Here is a 17,050-nt window from a genome sequence, read left to right as displayed (position 1 = left end):
GGGGGTACCCCTGGCTCATTGCTGCTAGGTTGCATTTGACAGCACTCAGGGGACTATGAGGTGCCAGGGACCCACCCTGGACCTACTGCATATAACACAGTCCAACCTGTGACCCCAAAGCAAAACTTTTACTGGAGGATCTAGGTGAGTCCTCATTGTGCACACCTTCAACTTTTTTAAGTGTTTTATATTTTTTTATAATAAAGCTATGGTGTAGGGATCTGTTTGAGAAGAATACACAATCAAATAAATTCATTTTGCTTCTCTCCCCTAAGATTAAATAGGCTTATACCCATGATACCCAGATTGTAGTCTCTAAATCCTATTTTCAGCTAAAAGAAACCAAAGATCACTGAGGTAACTGCATAAGATGGGTCTGGAACATTTTAATATATAAATAGCAAGAATCAATGGTCACATCAAAAGGATTCAGGAGCCAACTTGAAGTTCCCACTGGACAAAAGAAGACAATTTAAGCATCAAATGTAATTTTTTTAAACACTAGATTAGGCCAGAGTGATAGCACAGTGGGTGAGGCACTTGCATTGCGATCGACGCAGGTTCAATTCCCAGCACTTCATGTGGTCCCCCGAGTCCTGCCAAGAGTGATCCCTGAACACAAAGCCAGAAGTAAGCCCTGAGCACCAGTGAGTGTGGCCCCAAAAAACAAAGATAAAAACACTAGATTGAAGCCAAAGAGATAGTAAAAAGTTAAGGCACTTGCCTAGTTTGCTGCTGTGGCCATGACACTGGTTGAAATCCCAGCGTTCTATTTGGTCCCCCAGAAGAGAGCCAGGTGTGTCCCATGAGTGTTCCAGGTGTGACCCCCAAACTCAAAATTAATATATAGACACTAGATTGCATTATATCACATATGTTTTAAAATTATGAGTTCAGAAGGGTATTAAAATACCTCACTGGTCACTTTTAGAGGATGCTAGAGAACCAGTGTCCTGGTAAAATGAAAAGAAACAAGCACTTGTGGACCAGAGTGATAGCACAGCAGGTAGGACATTTGCCTCATGCACAGCTGACCCAGGGTTCAATCCCCGACATCCCACATGGTCCCAAGGGCACCCCCAGGAGTAATTCCTGAGTGCAGAGCCAGGAGTAACCCTTAAGAATCACAAGGTATGGCCCAAAACAGAAAGAAAACAAGCATATTTTTTGTATCTCCTTCCCTATATGAAATATATTTGGATAACAAGTTAATGTGGAAACATTTATCATTGAAGAAGCATTCTGCCTAATACACAAAAGAGACATGACAGAAAGAAAACAGTTTCAAACATCCATATCAATGAATCAGTAGTTCTCAATGGGGTACAATTTTCCCCCAGTGGGCTACAGGTCTATACATACTTGGGATTAATACAGCTGTGGGAGCTGCTCAGACTCTAATGAGCAAAAGCCAGTGGAACCCCCCACAACAAAGGATGGTATGTGCCCAAAATATTCTCAGTCCCGGGGCTGGGGCAGGTAGGGCGCTTGTCTGGCATGTGGCCGGCCCAGGTTTGATCCCTGGTACCCCATATGGTCTCCCGAGCACCACCAGGAGTGATTTCTGAGTGCAGAGCCAGGAGTAACCCCTGAGCATCGCCGAGTGTGGCACCAAAACAAACAAGAATTCTCAATCCCAAGAGCCAACTGTCTCAGGTTTGAGGAAAGTGGGGCTAGACAATTATCACCATCACTGAGCACCTGAGAGCATCAAAGTCCACCATGGGAGACCTAGCCAGCAAATACTAAAACTGACCATGAACAAGTTCTGCCAAAAATAAATCCAAATCTGCTTGAAGTTTCTAGCAGGCTACCAGAAACAGCAGGGGAAAGAGGAACATACCAAGTCAGAAACATTCAAATTTTGAGCAACTATAAGACAAAAGGCCTGACTGCTTCCATTAAAAAAAAAAATTAAAAGTAGATAGAGGGACAAGAAAAGACTATAATTTTTTATATTTAGAAGATGTATCAGGGTCAGAGCGATAGTACAGCAGGTAGGGTGCTTGCCTTGAACAAAGGCTGACCTCACACCCCATATGGTCCCCTAAGTCTTGCCAGGAGTAAGCCCTGAGCAACACTGGATGTACCCCCTCCCCCCCTAATTTTTTTTTCTTTTTGGGTCACACCCGACAATGCACAAGGGCTACTCCTGTACTCCTGGCTTTGCACTCAGGAATTACCCCTGGTGGTCCCCTCAGGGGACCATATGGGGTGCTGGGAATCAAACCCGGGTAGGCCACGTGCAAGGCAAACGCCCTACCCGCTGTGCTATTGCTCCAGCCCCCCAAAAAAATTTTAATGTAAAAAAAAAAAGACATATAGCTATAAAGCATATATCTAATTTAGATTTTAATTCAGGGCTGGAGAGATAATGCAGCAGGTAATGTGTTTGCCTTGCACACAGGCAACCTGGGTTAGATCCCTGGCATCCCATGTGGTTCCCCGCATACTGCCAGGAATAATTCCTGGGAGCAGAGCCAGAAGTAACCTCTCAGCAGTGCCAGGCGAGGCCCCAAAACAAAGCAAACAAAAATATTTTAATTCAAACAAAGGGTTTTTTTGGACTAAAGGCATGCCTCGTGCACAGAGAGAATGTGCTCAGCCCCTTGAGCTATCTCTCAGTCTCTCAAAGTTTTTTATTTTGGGTTTTTTTGAGTCACACCCGGCGATGCTCAGGGGTTACTCCTGGCTCTGTACTCAGGAATGACTCCTGGCGGTGCTCAGGGGACCATATGGGATGCTGGGGATCGAACCCAGGTTGGCTGCATGCCAGGCTAACGCCCTCTCCACTGTGCTATTGCTCCAGCGGCCCCCCCTCAAAGTCTTTTTAAACTAAGCATTTATGAGCCACACCCACTTCCCACAGCCTCCTCCATGTAAATGCATCCATAGACCCAGCTTTTCAGATTCACTAAATCTTGTAAGTGATGCAAGCCACAAAGATTCACAGTACACAGTTCTCAGGGCTTAAAACTCTAGGGCGCCCTCTATGCTACTCTCCCATCTAATTTTCCCTGCGCCTTCTAGGCTGTCAGTATTGTGGAATTTGAAGGTGTTTGTAGCCACATGGTCTAGGGGCTCCAGGATCTGCAGGACTGAGCCGATGAGTTTACATGATGGTGGCTATGGGATGTGGGCTGCTAGGGCTTCCAGAAGGACAGGGATGGGGAGTTAGGGCAAGGCTCCCCACTCCCCTCCAAGAAGATCCCAGAGTTCTCAGCATGAAAACTGGTGCAACCGACACCTTCAAATTCTACAATACTGAAAGCCCAGTAGGAGCACAGAAAATTAGACAGGAAAGTAACATAGAAGCCGACTGTATCACTGTATCACTATCATCCCATTCCAGCAGGCAACAGTAACATCTCCATTCGTCCTAGCCCTGAGATTTTAGCAGCCTCTCTTTACTCGTTCTTCCCAGCAGTGCCACATTGGAGGCTCTTTCAGGGTAAGAGGAATAAGACCCATCATTGTTACTATATCTGGCACATCGAATACGCCACGAAGAGCTTGCTAGGCTTTGCCGTGCGGGCAGGATGCTCTTGGTACCTTGCCAGGTTCTCTGGGAGGGAGAACTAGGCTATAAGAGGTTGCTTCCGAGAGCGTTGTTTTATAATCTCCGGATCTTGGCTGTTGATGGGATTATACGGCGCCAGGGGCAGTTTGTGGGTGCGTCTGCCAAGCTACTGGAAAATGGGGGGTCTGGGTGGAGGAGCCCCAGTCTCGATCCGAGCAGGCTTGGAGATCTCAGCCCTAGGTTCCGCACATTTGGGTTCTTCTGCCGGTTCCTTCATGCGTGAGGTCCATCCGAATGTGTGGAGGGGGGCCTTGAGCATGGCTGTGGCTGGGTTCCAAAGGTCTTCAGCTGCTGGGGCTCTGCTCTGGGCGGGGAGGGAAACTTAACCCGCTCTGCTCCAAGGGGCCCTGGTGAAGACAGCCAGAGCCAGGCGGGGGCGCAAGAGACTCTGCCAACTAAGCCAACTAAGTTCAATAGATAAAAACAACATAGAAGGCTCAGATAGCAACCAACAGCTTAGCAAACCCTCAGACAAGGACGTAATGATGCTATGATGAGATAAAATATTTTTTACATCGTTATATATAAAATATATATAAGATATAGAAGTTTCTCTTACTGGAGTATTTTTTTATTATTCCATTATCCATTTAGTTATAACAAGCAATATAACAAATTATGTTGTGTCTGAAAAAAAGAAAACCTAACATTCATTTATTTGGGTGATAGGGTTCAACTCAGGGCCTGATACTAATGAGACATGTGCGCTGAGCTACATGTTCTGAAACTAAACATAAGACAAAAAGAAGTATGTGAGACATAGTACAGTGGGGTTAGGCACTTACTTTGCATACAATCAACTGGGTTAAATCCCTGGCACCCACCTGTGGTCCCCTAGTGGCACCAAGAGTAATCCCTGAGTACAGAGACAGGAGTATAGAGCCCTGAGCACCCCCAGGTGTAGATATATATATGACAAATAAGTATTTGGAGGTTGATCTTAAGGAATTATTTTATGATAATTTTTGTGTGCAATGGTACTGTGATTTTACTTTTCAAAATAATCTATCTTTCAAAGACACCATACTGAAATATTTATTAATATGATGCACCAGAAATATAGACCAAACAATTAGGGTGGGCAAGAACATGGGACTGGTGAAAAAAGATCTTAAAACATTTGGTGCTTCATGTCCAGTTTCAGTTTTTATGTTCATTCAGTATGAATGGAAATAACATTCATTGATATTGACATTTCAATGGCTTGACTCCAGAAAGATATTTCTTATAGAAGAACAAAAGCTTATGCAATTTTTTAAAAAGTGCCAAATTGTGGTGAACGCTTTACATGTTTTCCTCTAAAGTATGAAGGAATGTGTGATGATGTGCTATATAGAGGCATCTGTAACCAAATTTCCAAGTAAAATGGAATTTTACTTTACAAATTTTCTTTTCCATATTCCCTTCCCACCCCCACCCCTAACCCTTCTTAAGATGTTCAAGAAGCTACAAAGACTAACACACAAAAACTACTGCTCTCTTTATTTACTGTTTCTCACTTTACCAATAGTCTTTTGTGGTATGAAATAGAAATTTTTCAAACATGATGACTGCTCAGTATATTGCAAACCATTATGCCCAGAGAGAGAGAATGAGAGAGAGAGGAAAAGTGCCTGCCATAGAGGCAGGCTTCGTGGAGGGCGGGAATTGCAAGAGTGGGGGTGATAGGAGGGAAACTGGGGACATTGGTGGTGGGAAATGTACATTGGTGGAGGGATGGGTGCTGGAACATTGTATGACTGAAACCAGACAGCTTTATAATTGTGTATCCCACAGTGATTCAATAAAAGGAATTTAATTTTAAAAATGCAAAGTTCACTTCAAATATGGGTTACCTGCCAAAGAAAATTAAAGACATTTTAACTTTTTAAAGAAAAATAAAATAAGGAGGGGGTATGCCGCCAGTAGGCCAACCTGTACCTGCAGTGCAAGTGCATCAGCAGCCTGATGGTGCCTTCAGGCTTTCTGATACCCCAAAATTGCTGCTGTGCCTTCGACCAGACCCCAATAACTTGGGACCAAGTTTACCAAGAAATTAAATGACCAAAAGTTAGGTGTGTGGGAGCCATGCCCACAAACCATCTCCTGCTCAGCTACACAAGCTAATTTATTGGCCTTATTTCAGAGACCCATAGATAAATCTCAAAAGAGATCAAAAGCCACAGTTAGGCTCAGAACCACACATGGCTGAACTGACCAGGGTAAAATGGAGGAGGGTGGGTTGGCCTGTGGCCCACCCAAATGGAGCCTCTAGTAGTTGTTTACTTCTACAGTACAAAATGGCCGCTCCCCTACCCCCTGCCTACCTCCACTGTCTCAGCCTTTCTTAGGATCAGGATGGACTACCTCCCCCCAACCTCCCTGTACTTCCAGAAGCCTCGGCAGTCACATCCACACCTCAAAGTGCCCACCCAATTGAAAAGCTACTCCACCCTTACCATCCCAATAAAAATACCGAATGCCCTAAACAAACACCATGACTTCTTGGCACCTGTATTGCAAACCATAATGCACAAAAGGAAAAGGAGAGAGAGGGCAAGAAGTAAAGTGCCTCCCATAGAAGAAGGCTAGGAGTAGGGCTGAATAAACAGCAGTATTCCTACATTAAAATAAAATAAAACAAAGAATAAAATAGTGTGCTTATTATTGCTTACAGAAAAAAAGTACAAGTTTTTTTACTTTATTCAAGTACCATGGGAGTGTTGATTCTTTGGTCATTAAATACTCTTAGACCTCAAAAAAATTGGGTAGAGGGGGCTGGAGCAATAGTATAGTAGGTAGGGAGTTTGCCTTGCATGCAGCTGACCCAGGTTCAATTCCCAGTATCCCATATGGTCCCCCGAGAACTGCCAGGAGTAATTCTTGAGTGCAGAGCCAGGAGTAACCTGTGAGCATCGCCGGGTGTGACCCAAAAAGAAAAAAAAAATGGGTAGAGAAGAGAACAAGGTATATATGAAATATTATACGTCATGAATGGATCACTGGAAAATCACTGGAATAATAAAATAATACATGAAGTATCCTCAGCCAAATCACTGTGTCTAAGTATAACTGAGGCAAGAGTCTAGGCTTTGACCTATGGGTCTCCACAACTCTGTGGTCCTACTGACCCAAAAGAAATAAGAATTCATTGCTCTAATCTATTTATTATTTCAATTTTTCCATGCTTGACATTTTTCATCATCAGTGTATCACTGTATCACTGTCATCCCATTGTTCATTGATTTGCTCGATCGGGCGCTAATAACATCTCCATTCATCCCTGTCACCTGCTAGTGTAGTCCGATGGCGTGTTGGGGGCTCTTTCATGATCAGGGGAATTAGGACCGTTGTTGTTACTGTTCTTGGCATATCAAGTACGCCACAGGTAGCTTGCCAGGCTCTGCCATGCGGGCGGGATATTCTCAGTAAGCTTGCCAGGCTCTCCAAGAGGGATGGAGGCTTTTGGGGCAGCCTCTAATTACCTTTACAGGTGTTCTGAGTCTACCGAATGTAAGCTTTTGGTCGACTGGCTTGCTGTAATGATCTGCACACTGACAAAAACACACCTGCCTGTGTCTCTGGGCAGCACCTGGGACATCTGCAGCCTCAGGTTGATCTCCTTGAGGTTGATGGCGTGCTTCTGGAGCACTCCAACTCGCAGAGCAGGACCCTATTGTGGAGGATCTGTGCCAGGTCAAACACCTACTCAGAGTCCCAGGTCACCCGGTGGTTGGCTGACAGCACCCATGTATCACTGTATAACTGTCATCCCGTTGCTCATCGATTTGCTCGAGTGGGCACCAGTAACGTCTCCATTGTGAAACTTGTTGTTACTGTTTTTGGCATATAGAATACACTGCAGGTAGCTTGCCAGGCTCTGCTGTGGGGGCGAGATACTCTCGATAGATTGCTGGGCTCTCCGAGAGGGGCAGAGGAATTGAACCCAGGTCGGCCACGTGCACCCCACATAAAAAAAAAGTGAATCATAAAAATTGAAAACCAGGGGGCCGGAGCGATAGCACAGCGGGTAGGGCGTTTGCCTTGCACGCAGCCGACCTGGGTTCAATCCCCGGCATCCCATATGGTCCCCCAAGCACTGCCAGAAGCAATTCCTGAGTGCAGAGCCAGGAGTAACCCCTGAGCATCGCTGGGTGTGACCCAAAAAGCAAAAAAATTTTAAAAATTAAAAAAAATGAAAACCAAAGGATCTCTTCAGATATAAGGAACACTTAAAATACATCATAGGGGCTGGAGCGATAGCACAGCGGGTAGGGCGTTTGCCTTGCATGCAGCCGACCCGGGTTCGAGTCCCAGCATCCCATATAGTCCCCTGAGCACCACCAGGGGTAATTCCTGAGTGCAGAGCCAGGAGTGACCCCTATGCATCGCTGGGTATGACCCAAAAAGCAAAAAAAAAAAAAAAAACAATCTTAACAGGCCCCTCTGTGCTATTCAGTGCTGTTCATTACCCCTCTTACCCTACTTCTCTTAAAGTCCTTAAATTCCAAGGCACCAGGCTCTCAAGAATTTTTATGGGGCTGGAGTGATAGCACAGTGGGTAGGGCATTTGCCTTGCACATGGTGGTTGACCCAAGTTCAATCCCCAGCATCCCATATGGTCCCCGGAGCACAACCAGGAGTAATTCCTGAGTGCAGAGCCAGGAGTAACCCCGAGCATCACCAAAATGAAAAAAAAAAAAAAATGAAGAACTTTTCCCATCTGTCAGTTTGTTTCTTCCCTGTCCTTGTGGACTTCTCTTTGTCTACCCACCCTGTCTTGTTGGCTTCCACAGGGTTCCACTGTCAGCCTACAGCCCCTCTTTGCCCTGGATGGTGGCATCACCTTTGAAGCATCCTTTACCATCCTCCTCTGTTTACCTGATCACCTACTGTAGGATGACATTGCTTTGTCCTTTCCCCACTTGCCACAAGAAGCTTAGGTTCATCCCGGCCACACCCATTAAGGTGCTCCTGAGTCACTCCCATTTCTTTGTTTATCTGTGACCACTTCTCTATGCTCTCTTCCCCAAAACAGTTAATCAGCTTTCCCCCTAATCTGACTCTGTTAATTTGTAAAGTCAGACCTTTGTAGGACACTGAATTTGTATTATAAGTTAATATTGCCTTTCTCCTCTCCTTATGCCTTTTGAATAACTTACTTTAAAGCAATGTCCTTTTTGTATAGACACAAGAAGACAATATTATGCTTTTGTAACTTGGGACTTAATTGGCTTCGAATATTATTCATCCCCGAGCATCTACTTTCTCCACTTAAGCCTGTTGCCCTCAGTTCCTAGCACCCCAAAAGCAGGGTCCCAACGAGGGATGGGACAGATCCAGGGCAAGCGGTGAGTTATGTGCTACCCTGGCATTGAGATGGGCCTGGCCAAAGTGCCAAATTCCTTTTTTTTTTTGCTTTTTGGGTCACACCCAGCAATGCACAGGGGTTACTCCTGGCTTTTCACTCAGGAATTACTCCTGGTGGTGCTTGGGGGACCATATGGGATGCCGGGGATCGAACCCAGGTCGGCCGCGTGCAAGGCAAACGCCCTACCCGCTGTGCTATCGCTCCGGCCCCAAAGTACCTAATTCTTTTTTTTTTGCTTTTTGGGTCACACCCAGCAATGCACAGGTGTCACTCCTGGCTCATGCACTCAGGAATCACCCCTGGCGGTGCTCAGGGGACCATATGGGATGCTGGGATTTGAACCCGTGTCGGCCACGTGCAAGGCAAACGCCCTACCCGCTGTGCTATCACTCCAGCCCCCCTAATTCTTAACTATAAGTTAAGAGCTTGATCATAGACAAATGCTGTCATGATCCAAAAGTAATGATGAGACTAGGACCCTGCTAGGGACAGGAAAGACTAATCTGGCCTGAGCACTGTAGTCTGAGATCGAGATGGCCCCAGAAGAGCAATTCTATAAACTTTAATACTTTCTTATTGTGTCCATAAAAAATGATTAATATTATCAATGCTTATATGTTTGCTGGATGAGGAGAGGAGAAACACACTCATGGGACTCTGCCCTTGGGTGGATCCTCCTGCTGAATCAGTCCTAGGAGAAGCATCCCTTGAGGGAAAGGAACCTTACCCTATTGATTGTGATCACACCTATGTGTATGCCCCAAACCCCTCAGGCTGGGGGGATTTAACTAGGCTGTAAGAGTGGGTTGGGGGGCCAGACCCACAGATCCAGAGAGAGATCCAGAACCGGGAGAGAAGCAGAGAGAAAGAATGAAATAAACTGATCGAGCAACCAGTTTGACCTTCTTCCTTCTGTCGCCTGCCCTTGACCAACAGCCACACACAGCGGTTCCAGAGGACTGAACACGAGCGGTGAGAAAGAGCCACCCGGAGAGCCTGCGAGTGCACACGCCCTTCGACGTGCTTTAGTTTTTTACAACCTACCTTCTCCCACCCACCTTTCCTGGGTTCTTTCCCTGGAAGCTACCCAGACATCTAAGTTTCCTGAAAGTTACCCTGACTGAGGGCTGAGAATGTGGCTCAATAGTAGAACACACACTCGCACCTGCAAGACTTTGGCTTTGATCCTTGGGTGCATGCTCCCACCCCCACCCCACCCCCACCCAGCACAGGGGGTGCAGCCCTGGTTCCCCACCACCATCACCACCACTGGCAGCAGCACCTCTGGGAATGCCTCCAGCCCTCTCTCCACCTATCCTGACTCTTTCTGTCCAGGGAGTTACTGGATACAAACCCACACCAGCAAGTTTTCCCACGGTGGTTGAATGTTTCCACCTCTCCTTCTCTGTATTATAATCCCCCCAGTTATCCCATCTTTTTATCCCATCCTTGCTCTGTCCCTCATTCTCTCCTGAGGCTTCCTCCTTTCTAATCTATCTCCATACAATCACCACCGTGATCGTTCCAAAGTAGGAACCTGGCTCCTCAGCTAGGCATTACTACCACCAACTATTCATTACTAGCAATTCTCAAACCTGGATAGAACATTAGACATGGATTGATTAAATTATCTATCATGCTATTCACCCAAAAAATAAAGCATAAATTCCAAGGGTACCTAGATATCATACAAGTGTAGAAAGAAAACTCACAAAATTTTAAAAAGACATCAACATTCATTTAAGTGATGAATGACGGACAGTACTTTGCTGCGATGTCTTCCAATTTGCCTCCGAAGAATATGATGCACGGGGCTGGAGTGATAGCACAGCCGGTAGGGCATTTGCCTTGCACGCGGCTGACCCGGGTTCGAATCCCAGCATCCCATATGGTCCCCTGAGCACCGCCAGGAGTAATTCCTGAGTGCAGAGCCAGGAGTAACCCCTGTGCATCGCCGGGTGTGACCCAAAAAGCAAAAAAAAAAAAAAAGAAAGAAAGAAAGAAAGAAAAGAATATGATGCACATGGCCCGGGCGCTGTTCTTGCCCTGTCGCCACGGGTCCTGGGAGGACTCATCCTCTCAATTTGTCTGTCCCAGCTTCTGCAAAATCTTTCCTTACAAAGTGGGCGAAGATGGGGTTTGACTTCCGCTGCACCTAATACCATGGTCAATAGCATGAGCAATCATTGAAGGCAGCTGGGCAGGGGTGTGGTTCAGAGGCAGCCTTAGTACACGTCTTATTCGTGTGAGGCCCAGGGTTCGGTTCCTGGAATCTGCAAGAAATGAAAGCTAGAGGCCTTTAACTTAAAAGCACCTTTATTTATTTCTCATCAGTCCTGGACAATTTTACAACGGGGCAGTTAGGAGGCGGTCACCCACGCACGGATGCTGACTGTGCTTCTATTTCCTTTCAGCATATCACAGAAATAGTACTTTGGACTTTTATATCGATGAGTCATCGGTTAACAATACACCGAGAATTGCTGGAGATAAATGAGCGACGCCGCCTCGCCACTTCTGCTCCAGAAGCCCGCAGCCTCAATGCCCGCCGCCCTTCCTCATTCCGCCGCTAGGTGGCGCCGCCGGGCCCACCCACACCCACAACCGTTTGCCCCGGGGCCGTCCGCCGGGCCGTCTCGCGAAGCCACCAAGCTGATTGGCTACTTCGCCGAGCACGGTAGAAGGGGGAGGACCCAACGGAAAACCGGAAGCGCCGGGTACGGCGAGCGCAGAGGATCCCGAGACTGTTCTTACGTGCTCGGGTCCCCGCGCCGTCTTAAAGAGGCCGTCGCAGCTCCTCCTCCAGGCTGGGAGGGGGCAGATGGAATTTCTAAGTGTGGTGGGGGCGGGAGGAACATGCAAAGAGGGGAGTTTCACTGCAGAGGGTTGGGTCACATCTGGGGGAGGAGTGATACGAGAGGCAGGGTCACAGTGACTGATGGGGTCACACTAAGAGGTGGGGTGGGGAGTGGGGTATTTCTGCGTAGTGGGGAAGGGGTCGCCCTGCGGGATTCTGGCATGCACCGCGGTTTGCTGGCAGCGTCAAACGGGCCACACTGGAGCAGGAGGGCTCGCACCTAAGGAGAGGGTCCCCCGGGAGGGGGGCGGGGCCGGGGCGGGGTCTCGCGAGGTGGGGGCGGGGCCGCCCTGCAGGTGGAGGTGGTGCTCGAGGGAAGCCCCGGCCAGGTGGTTCCCCCACACCCCTGGCCCGGCCTTGCAGGGAGGCGGGATGGAGTGAGGTGGCTTTGGAAGGCACACCCGGGCGGAGGCCGGGAAAGTGGGCAGGTTGGGGGGCTGCCTCCGACGGTAGCTGCGATTAAGGGGTGCACTTTGTCCTGCTGGTGCATGGAGCGCCAGGGTTCGGAGTTGCTTCCTAAGCCGGTTTCTCCACCTGGTGGCCTGAAGGTGGCGGAGGAGAAAGTCACTCCCCCCTCCCACATACGTACACACACACACCAGAACAGCCAAGACTCCCTATCCGCTCTCGTTGTCTCCGGTTAGGCGAGCCGGACGCCCCCCTCCCGCCCCCAGGAGGAGGTCCGGTCGCCCGGGCGTCTCGGCATACCCCCCCGCCCGCCTCCCGGAGGGGGCGTGGTCGCGGGCCGGGTGCGGGCGCGAAGGAGTTAAGCGGCTGCGCGCTCGGCCCCGCCCCCGGCAGGCCGCCGAGCCCGAGCGCCAGCGGCGGAGCCGAGCCGCCGCCGCAGCCGCCGCCGCCGCCGCCCGCCCGCCGCCCGCCTCCGCCCGCGGAGAGCCCGGGAGCGCCTCCGCCAGGCCCGGCCCAGGCCTCGACGCGGCCCTGCGCAGCGCCCAGCGCGGCGGCGACCCCCGGGCTCGGCCGGCGGGGGCGGGCCCGGGCGCTCCGGCTGCTCTTCCATTCTCTGGGCGGGAGCGGGAGCCCCGGCGCCCGGGGTCGGAGCTGCGCCCTCGCCCATGGCAAGCGCGGCCTGCCCGGGCCCCGGGGACCCTGCCATGTGAGGCGGGCCCGGGCTGGGGGCCCGGCCATGGCCGGAGAGCGGCCCCCGCGGCGGGGCCCTGGGCCCGGGCCCGGGGAGGCGCCGGGGGAGGGGCCCCCGGGGCCGGGGGGCGCGGGCGGAGGCCCGGGCCGGGGCCGCCCCTCCTCCTACCGTGCCCTCCGCAGCGCCGTGTCCAGCCTGGCGCGCGTGGACGATTTCCACTGCGCCGAGAAGATCGGGGCCGGCTTCTTCTCCGAGGTCTACAAGGTAAGGGCCCCGCCGAGAGGGCAGAGGGGCGGGACCAAGTCGGAGACGCGAGGCTGCAACTCTGGGGGCTCGGCTCCACCCCCCCATCCTCTCCCCCCTCGGCTACCGGCTTGGTCCCTGCTGCCTCCCAGGTTCGGCACCGACAGTCTGGCCAAGTCATGGTGCTGAAAATGAACAGGCTCCCCAGTAACCGGGGCAACACGCTCCGGGAGGTGCAGCTGATGAACCGGCTCCGGCACCCCAACATCCTAAGGTGATTGGTCCCCGCCGGCTTACCTGGGAGAGAGAGGGGCGAGATGCCGCGGGAGGAGCGGGGAGTGTGGCAGGCCTGGGGCGCTTCCAGCCAACTCTCTCCCCATCTTCCAGGTTCATGGGGGTCTGTGTGCACCAGGGCCAGCTGCACGCTCTCACAGAGGTGAGCATGGACCAGGAAAAGGGGACCCGCCCCCTACACACACACACACACACACACACACACACACACTCCTCTATCAGCACAGGTTGTGGCCAAGTGCACCTACAAAGGAATGAGACGTGGGGGCTTCCCAGATCTCTCCCTTAGGCAAACCATCAAGAAAAGCCTCAGCGGCCCCATCCCCCAGTCCTGGGGAAGGGTGCTGCCCAGAGGAACTTTCTGCGGGCGTGAAAATGTTCTCTGTGCTGTTCAGAGCTGCAGCCACGGCCCACACGGCCGGCTGGTATGAAAGGGAGCGATTTCCTTTAGGCTGACACAGTGGAGCCTAGAGGGGCCATCCTGGAAGAATGGGGCCCTAGGGCAAACACTCCCTTCGAGTAGTTGGGGTCCCCAGGAGTGTCTCCTGGCTCATGCAGGGGAGTCGCAGAGTACTGCCCAAAGCCTGACACTCCTTATCCTTTCCCCCTACTCAGTACATGAATGGGGGCACCCTGGAACAGCTGCTCAGCTCCCCGGAACCCCTGTCCTGGCCTGTCAGGCTCCGCCTGGCACTGGACATTGCCCGAGGCCTGCGGTATCTGCATGCCAAAGGTGTCTTCCACCGGGACCTCACCTCCAAGGTAGGTGGGGGAGGGGGGCCTCGCGTGTGGGGGTGTGCCTGTCCCCAGGATGTCCAGATCAAGGGTGTTGGGGTCACCAGGCTTTGGAGAATGGGGTGGCTGGGGTCAAGGGTTGCCCTTAGGTACTGAGTGTCATGTTGTGTTAGCTGTGATGGGTGATGTTGCAAGATTAGAGGGCACTGGAGAAGGGGGATGTTCTGACGTGGCGGGAACTTGGGGGCTGTACCAGGAGCTCAGGGAGCAGGAGGTGATGGGTGTGGGGGGTTTGTGTACGGCAGAACTGTCTGATCCGGCGGGAAGACCAGGGCCTCACGGCTGTGGTGGGCGACTTCGGGCTGGCTGAAAAGATTCCTGTGTACAGGTGAGGTGAACACACTTCTCCTTCCCCCCAAATCTCCCCGGGAACCCTCACTAAGTACAGCCTCACCCCCCTCCAGACACTGCCCTTGGAATGGGGAAGGGGCTCGCCGTGTCCCCTTTGTTTGTGGGGAGTCTGAGGGGGATGCTTGTCCCTTGCCCCAGGGAAGGCGCGAGGAAGGAGCCGCTGGCTGTGGTGGGCTCCCCATACTGGATGGCCCCCGAGGTGCTGCGGGGTGAGCTGTATGATGAGAAGGTAAGACACCTGCCCTTCAGGCCCCCAAGGCCCTCCAGAGGCCCCGAGATACTCCCACAAGCCCCACTCCACACTCCTCAGCTTCCTTACCAGACACTCCCCAAGATCCCAGTTGCCCCTTAGGGGCACCCTGCCAACGCTGAAAACACAGGATTCCCGCCCCCTCTGATGGGGCCTGATGGGGTCTCCCACACCCAGGCTGACGTCTTTGCCTTCGGGATCGTCCTTTGCGAGCTCATCGCTCGGGTGCCTGCTGACCCTGACTACCTGCCCCGCACTGAGGTGAGGTGGGTTCTGGGGTGGGCGGGAGCCTGCTCAGGCCCAGCCCCTCATCACCACAGCGGAGGGCGGGGGGGCTCGGGGTCTGCCAGGGGCAAGAGGGGACTCAGAGAAAGTTGATGCTGAGCCCCGCTCCCTGCCCCACAGGACTTCGGCCTGGACGTGTCTGCATTCCGGGCGCTGGTGGGCAGAGACTGTCCACTACCCTTCCTGCTCCTGGCCATCCACTGCTGCAGTGTAAGCCCCCACATACACACCCCTCTCCCCCCAGCAGCCCACCAGGCTGCCCTGGCTCCCAGGTGCCGGGAGGAAAACTCAGGGACCCTCTTGCGAATCACTGAGTGAAACTGCCCCATCTCCACCCATCAGATGGAACCAGGCACTCGAGCCCCCTTCAGCGAAATCACCCCACACCTCGAGTGGATCCTGGAGCAGCTGCCCGAGCCTGACCGCCTCAGCAAGGCACCCCTGACTCATGCCCCAGGTACGTGAGCACCTCTTGTCCCGCAAAGCTTCCGCCTCGCTCCTGCCTGGAGCTCTGGGAACATCTCACTGGAGAAGACTAGCGACGGGCGGGCAGGTGGGGAAAGAGGCGCCCAGGAAGATAGTTTGTTGGCTCTAGAACCGGAAGGGGGACGAGGTCAAGGGCTCCATGAACCTGCTCCCCTGTCCAGGGCACCTGTGAGGCCCTTTCCTAAGCTCGTCCCCCAGCCACCAAAGAAGCCCCTCGGGAATGAAACCCTGCCGGGCGCCAGGACAGTCACCCCAACTTCTCTCTGCAGGGACTGTTCCAAGAGGGGGTCCCTCTGCCACACTTCCCAGGCCAGACCCCCGGCTCTCCCGAAGCCGGTCAGACCTCTTTCTGCCCCCATCGCCAGAATCACCCCCTAACTGGGGGGACAACCTGACTCGAGTCAACCCCTTCTCACTACGGGAAGATCTCAGGGGCGGCAAGATCAAGCTCCTGGACACCCCCAGCAAGCCCGTGGCGCCCCCGCCCCTGGTGTCGCCCTCACCGCTGCCCTGTGCCCCACCACCCCTGGTGACCGCTCCAGACATCCAGCTGCAGCCCGCCACCCCAGCCCGCCGCTGCCGCTCCCTGCCTGCCTCCCCAGAGCTCCCTCGGAGGATGGAGACAGCGCTGCCTGGCCTGGGTCCCCCTGCGGCTGGCCCCTCGGCCGAGGAGCAGATGGAGTGTGAGGGCAGCAGCCCTGAGCCGGACACCCCAGGAGCAGCCCCGCAGCTGCCCTTGGCCATGGCCACAGACAACTTCATCAGCACTTGTGCCTCGGCCTCCCAGCCCTGGTCCCCTAGATCGGGACCTCCCCTGAACAATAACCCCCCCGCCGTGGTGGTGGACTCCCCACAAGGCTGGGCCGGGGAGCCCTGGGACCGCGCCCAGCACAGTTTGCCCCGGGCGGCGGCCCTGGAGCGGACAGAGCCCTCCCCGCCCCCTGCAGCCCCCCGGGAGGCTGACGAGGGGCTGCCCTGCCCGGGCTGCTGCCTGGGCCCCTTCAGCTTTGGCTTCCTGTCCATGTGCCCCCGCCCCACGCCCGCTGTGGCCCGCTACCGCAACCTGAACTGCGAGGCGGGCGGCCTCCTCTGCCACCGGGGGCACCACGCCAAGCCCCCCACGCCCAGCCTGCAGCTCCCCGGGGCGCGCTCTTAGCACAGGCTCCCGCTTCGGCCTTCAGGATGCCCCCGAGGACAGGACACGTGCTGGACAGTTGCGGCCCCCTTGGGCTCACCGACTCTTCTCCCCGAGTAGGGGACCTCAGCATGGACTCGAGGGATGGGTCATGCTTCTCGGGCTCCTGGGGTCCCTCTCCCGGGATCACCGACCCAGACACAGCGTTGCTGACACAGGAGACTAACACGTGCGAATTATTTAAAAAATTCAATAAAGCTGCCTGGCTGGCTCCGGGCCGCCCCATCCACTCAGCCCGTGCGCCCCCCAACCCCATTTACTCGGG

General features: G+C 52.9%; 1 protein-coding gene across 2 annotated transcripts; it reads left to right on the top strand.

The window, feature by feature from the left end:
- The first annotated feature begins 12,681 nt into the window (after positions 1-12,681).
- TESK1 (testis associated actin remodelling kinase 1) lies at positions 12,682-16,996 on the top strand. Of its 2 annotated transcripts, XM_004600220.2 has the most exons (10): positions 12,682-13,150; positions 13,282-13,403; positions 13,517-13,565; positions 14,039-14,185; positions 14,464-14,546; positions 14,708-14,798; positions 14,997-15,080; positions 15,225-15,314; positions 15,447-15,561; positions 15,860-16,996. In XM_004600220.2, exons 1-10 carry the CDS (start codon positions 12,932-12,934, stop codon positions 16,744-16,746), a joined length of 1,887 nt encoding a protein of 628 aa, XP_004600277.2. In that variant the 5' UTR covers positions 12,682-12,931; the 3' UTR covers positions 16,747-16,996. The 2 variants fall into 2 exon arrangements, with proteins under 2 accessions (XP_004600277.2, XP_054977947.1); XM_055121972.1 differs by lacking the exons at positions 12,682-13,150; positions 13,282-13,403; positions 13,517-13,565; positions 14,464-14,546 and having other exon boundaries at positions 14,046-14,185.
- Positions 16,997-17,050: the final 54 nt, after the last annotated feature.

The sequence above is a fragment of the Sorex araneus genome, chromosome 1, assembly GCF_027595985.1.
Source record: "Sorex araneus isolate mSorAra2 chromosome 1, mSorAra2.pri, whole genome shotgun sequence".
Classification (NCBI taxonomy): domain Eukaryota; kingdom Metazoa; phylum Chordata; class Mammalia; order Eulipotyphla; family Soricidae; genus Sorex; species Sorex araneus.
The sequence above is the reverse complement of the archived record's forward strand: the minus strand, read 5'-3'. Positions and strand labels throughout refer to the sequence as shown.

Excerpts from the sequence above, each read along its gene's own strand:
- TESK1 (XM_004600220.2), top strand. The coding sequence starts at position 12,932 with ATGGCCGGAGAGCGGCCCCCGCGGCGGGGCCCTGGGCCCGGGCCCGGG. Across the intron at positions 14,799-14,996 it reads GTGAGCTGTATGATGAGAAG|GCTGACGTCTTTGCCTTCGG; the intron begins GTAAGACACCTG and ends TCCCACACCCAG. Across the intron at positions 15,081-15,224 it reads ACTACCTGCCCCGCACTGAG|GACTTCGGCCTGGACGTGTC; the intron begins GTGAGGTGGGTT and ends CCTGCCCCACAG.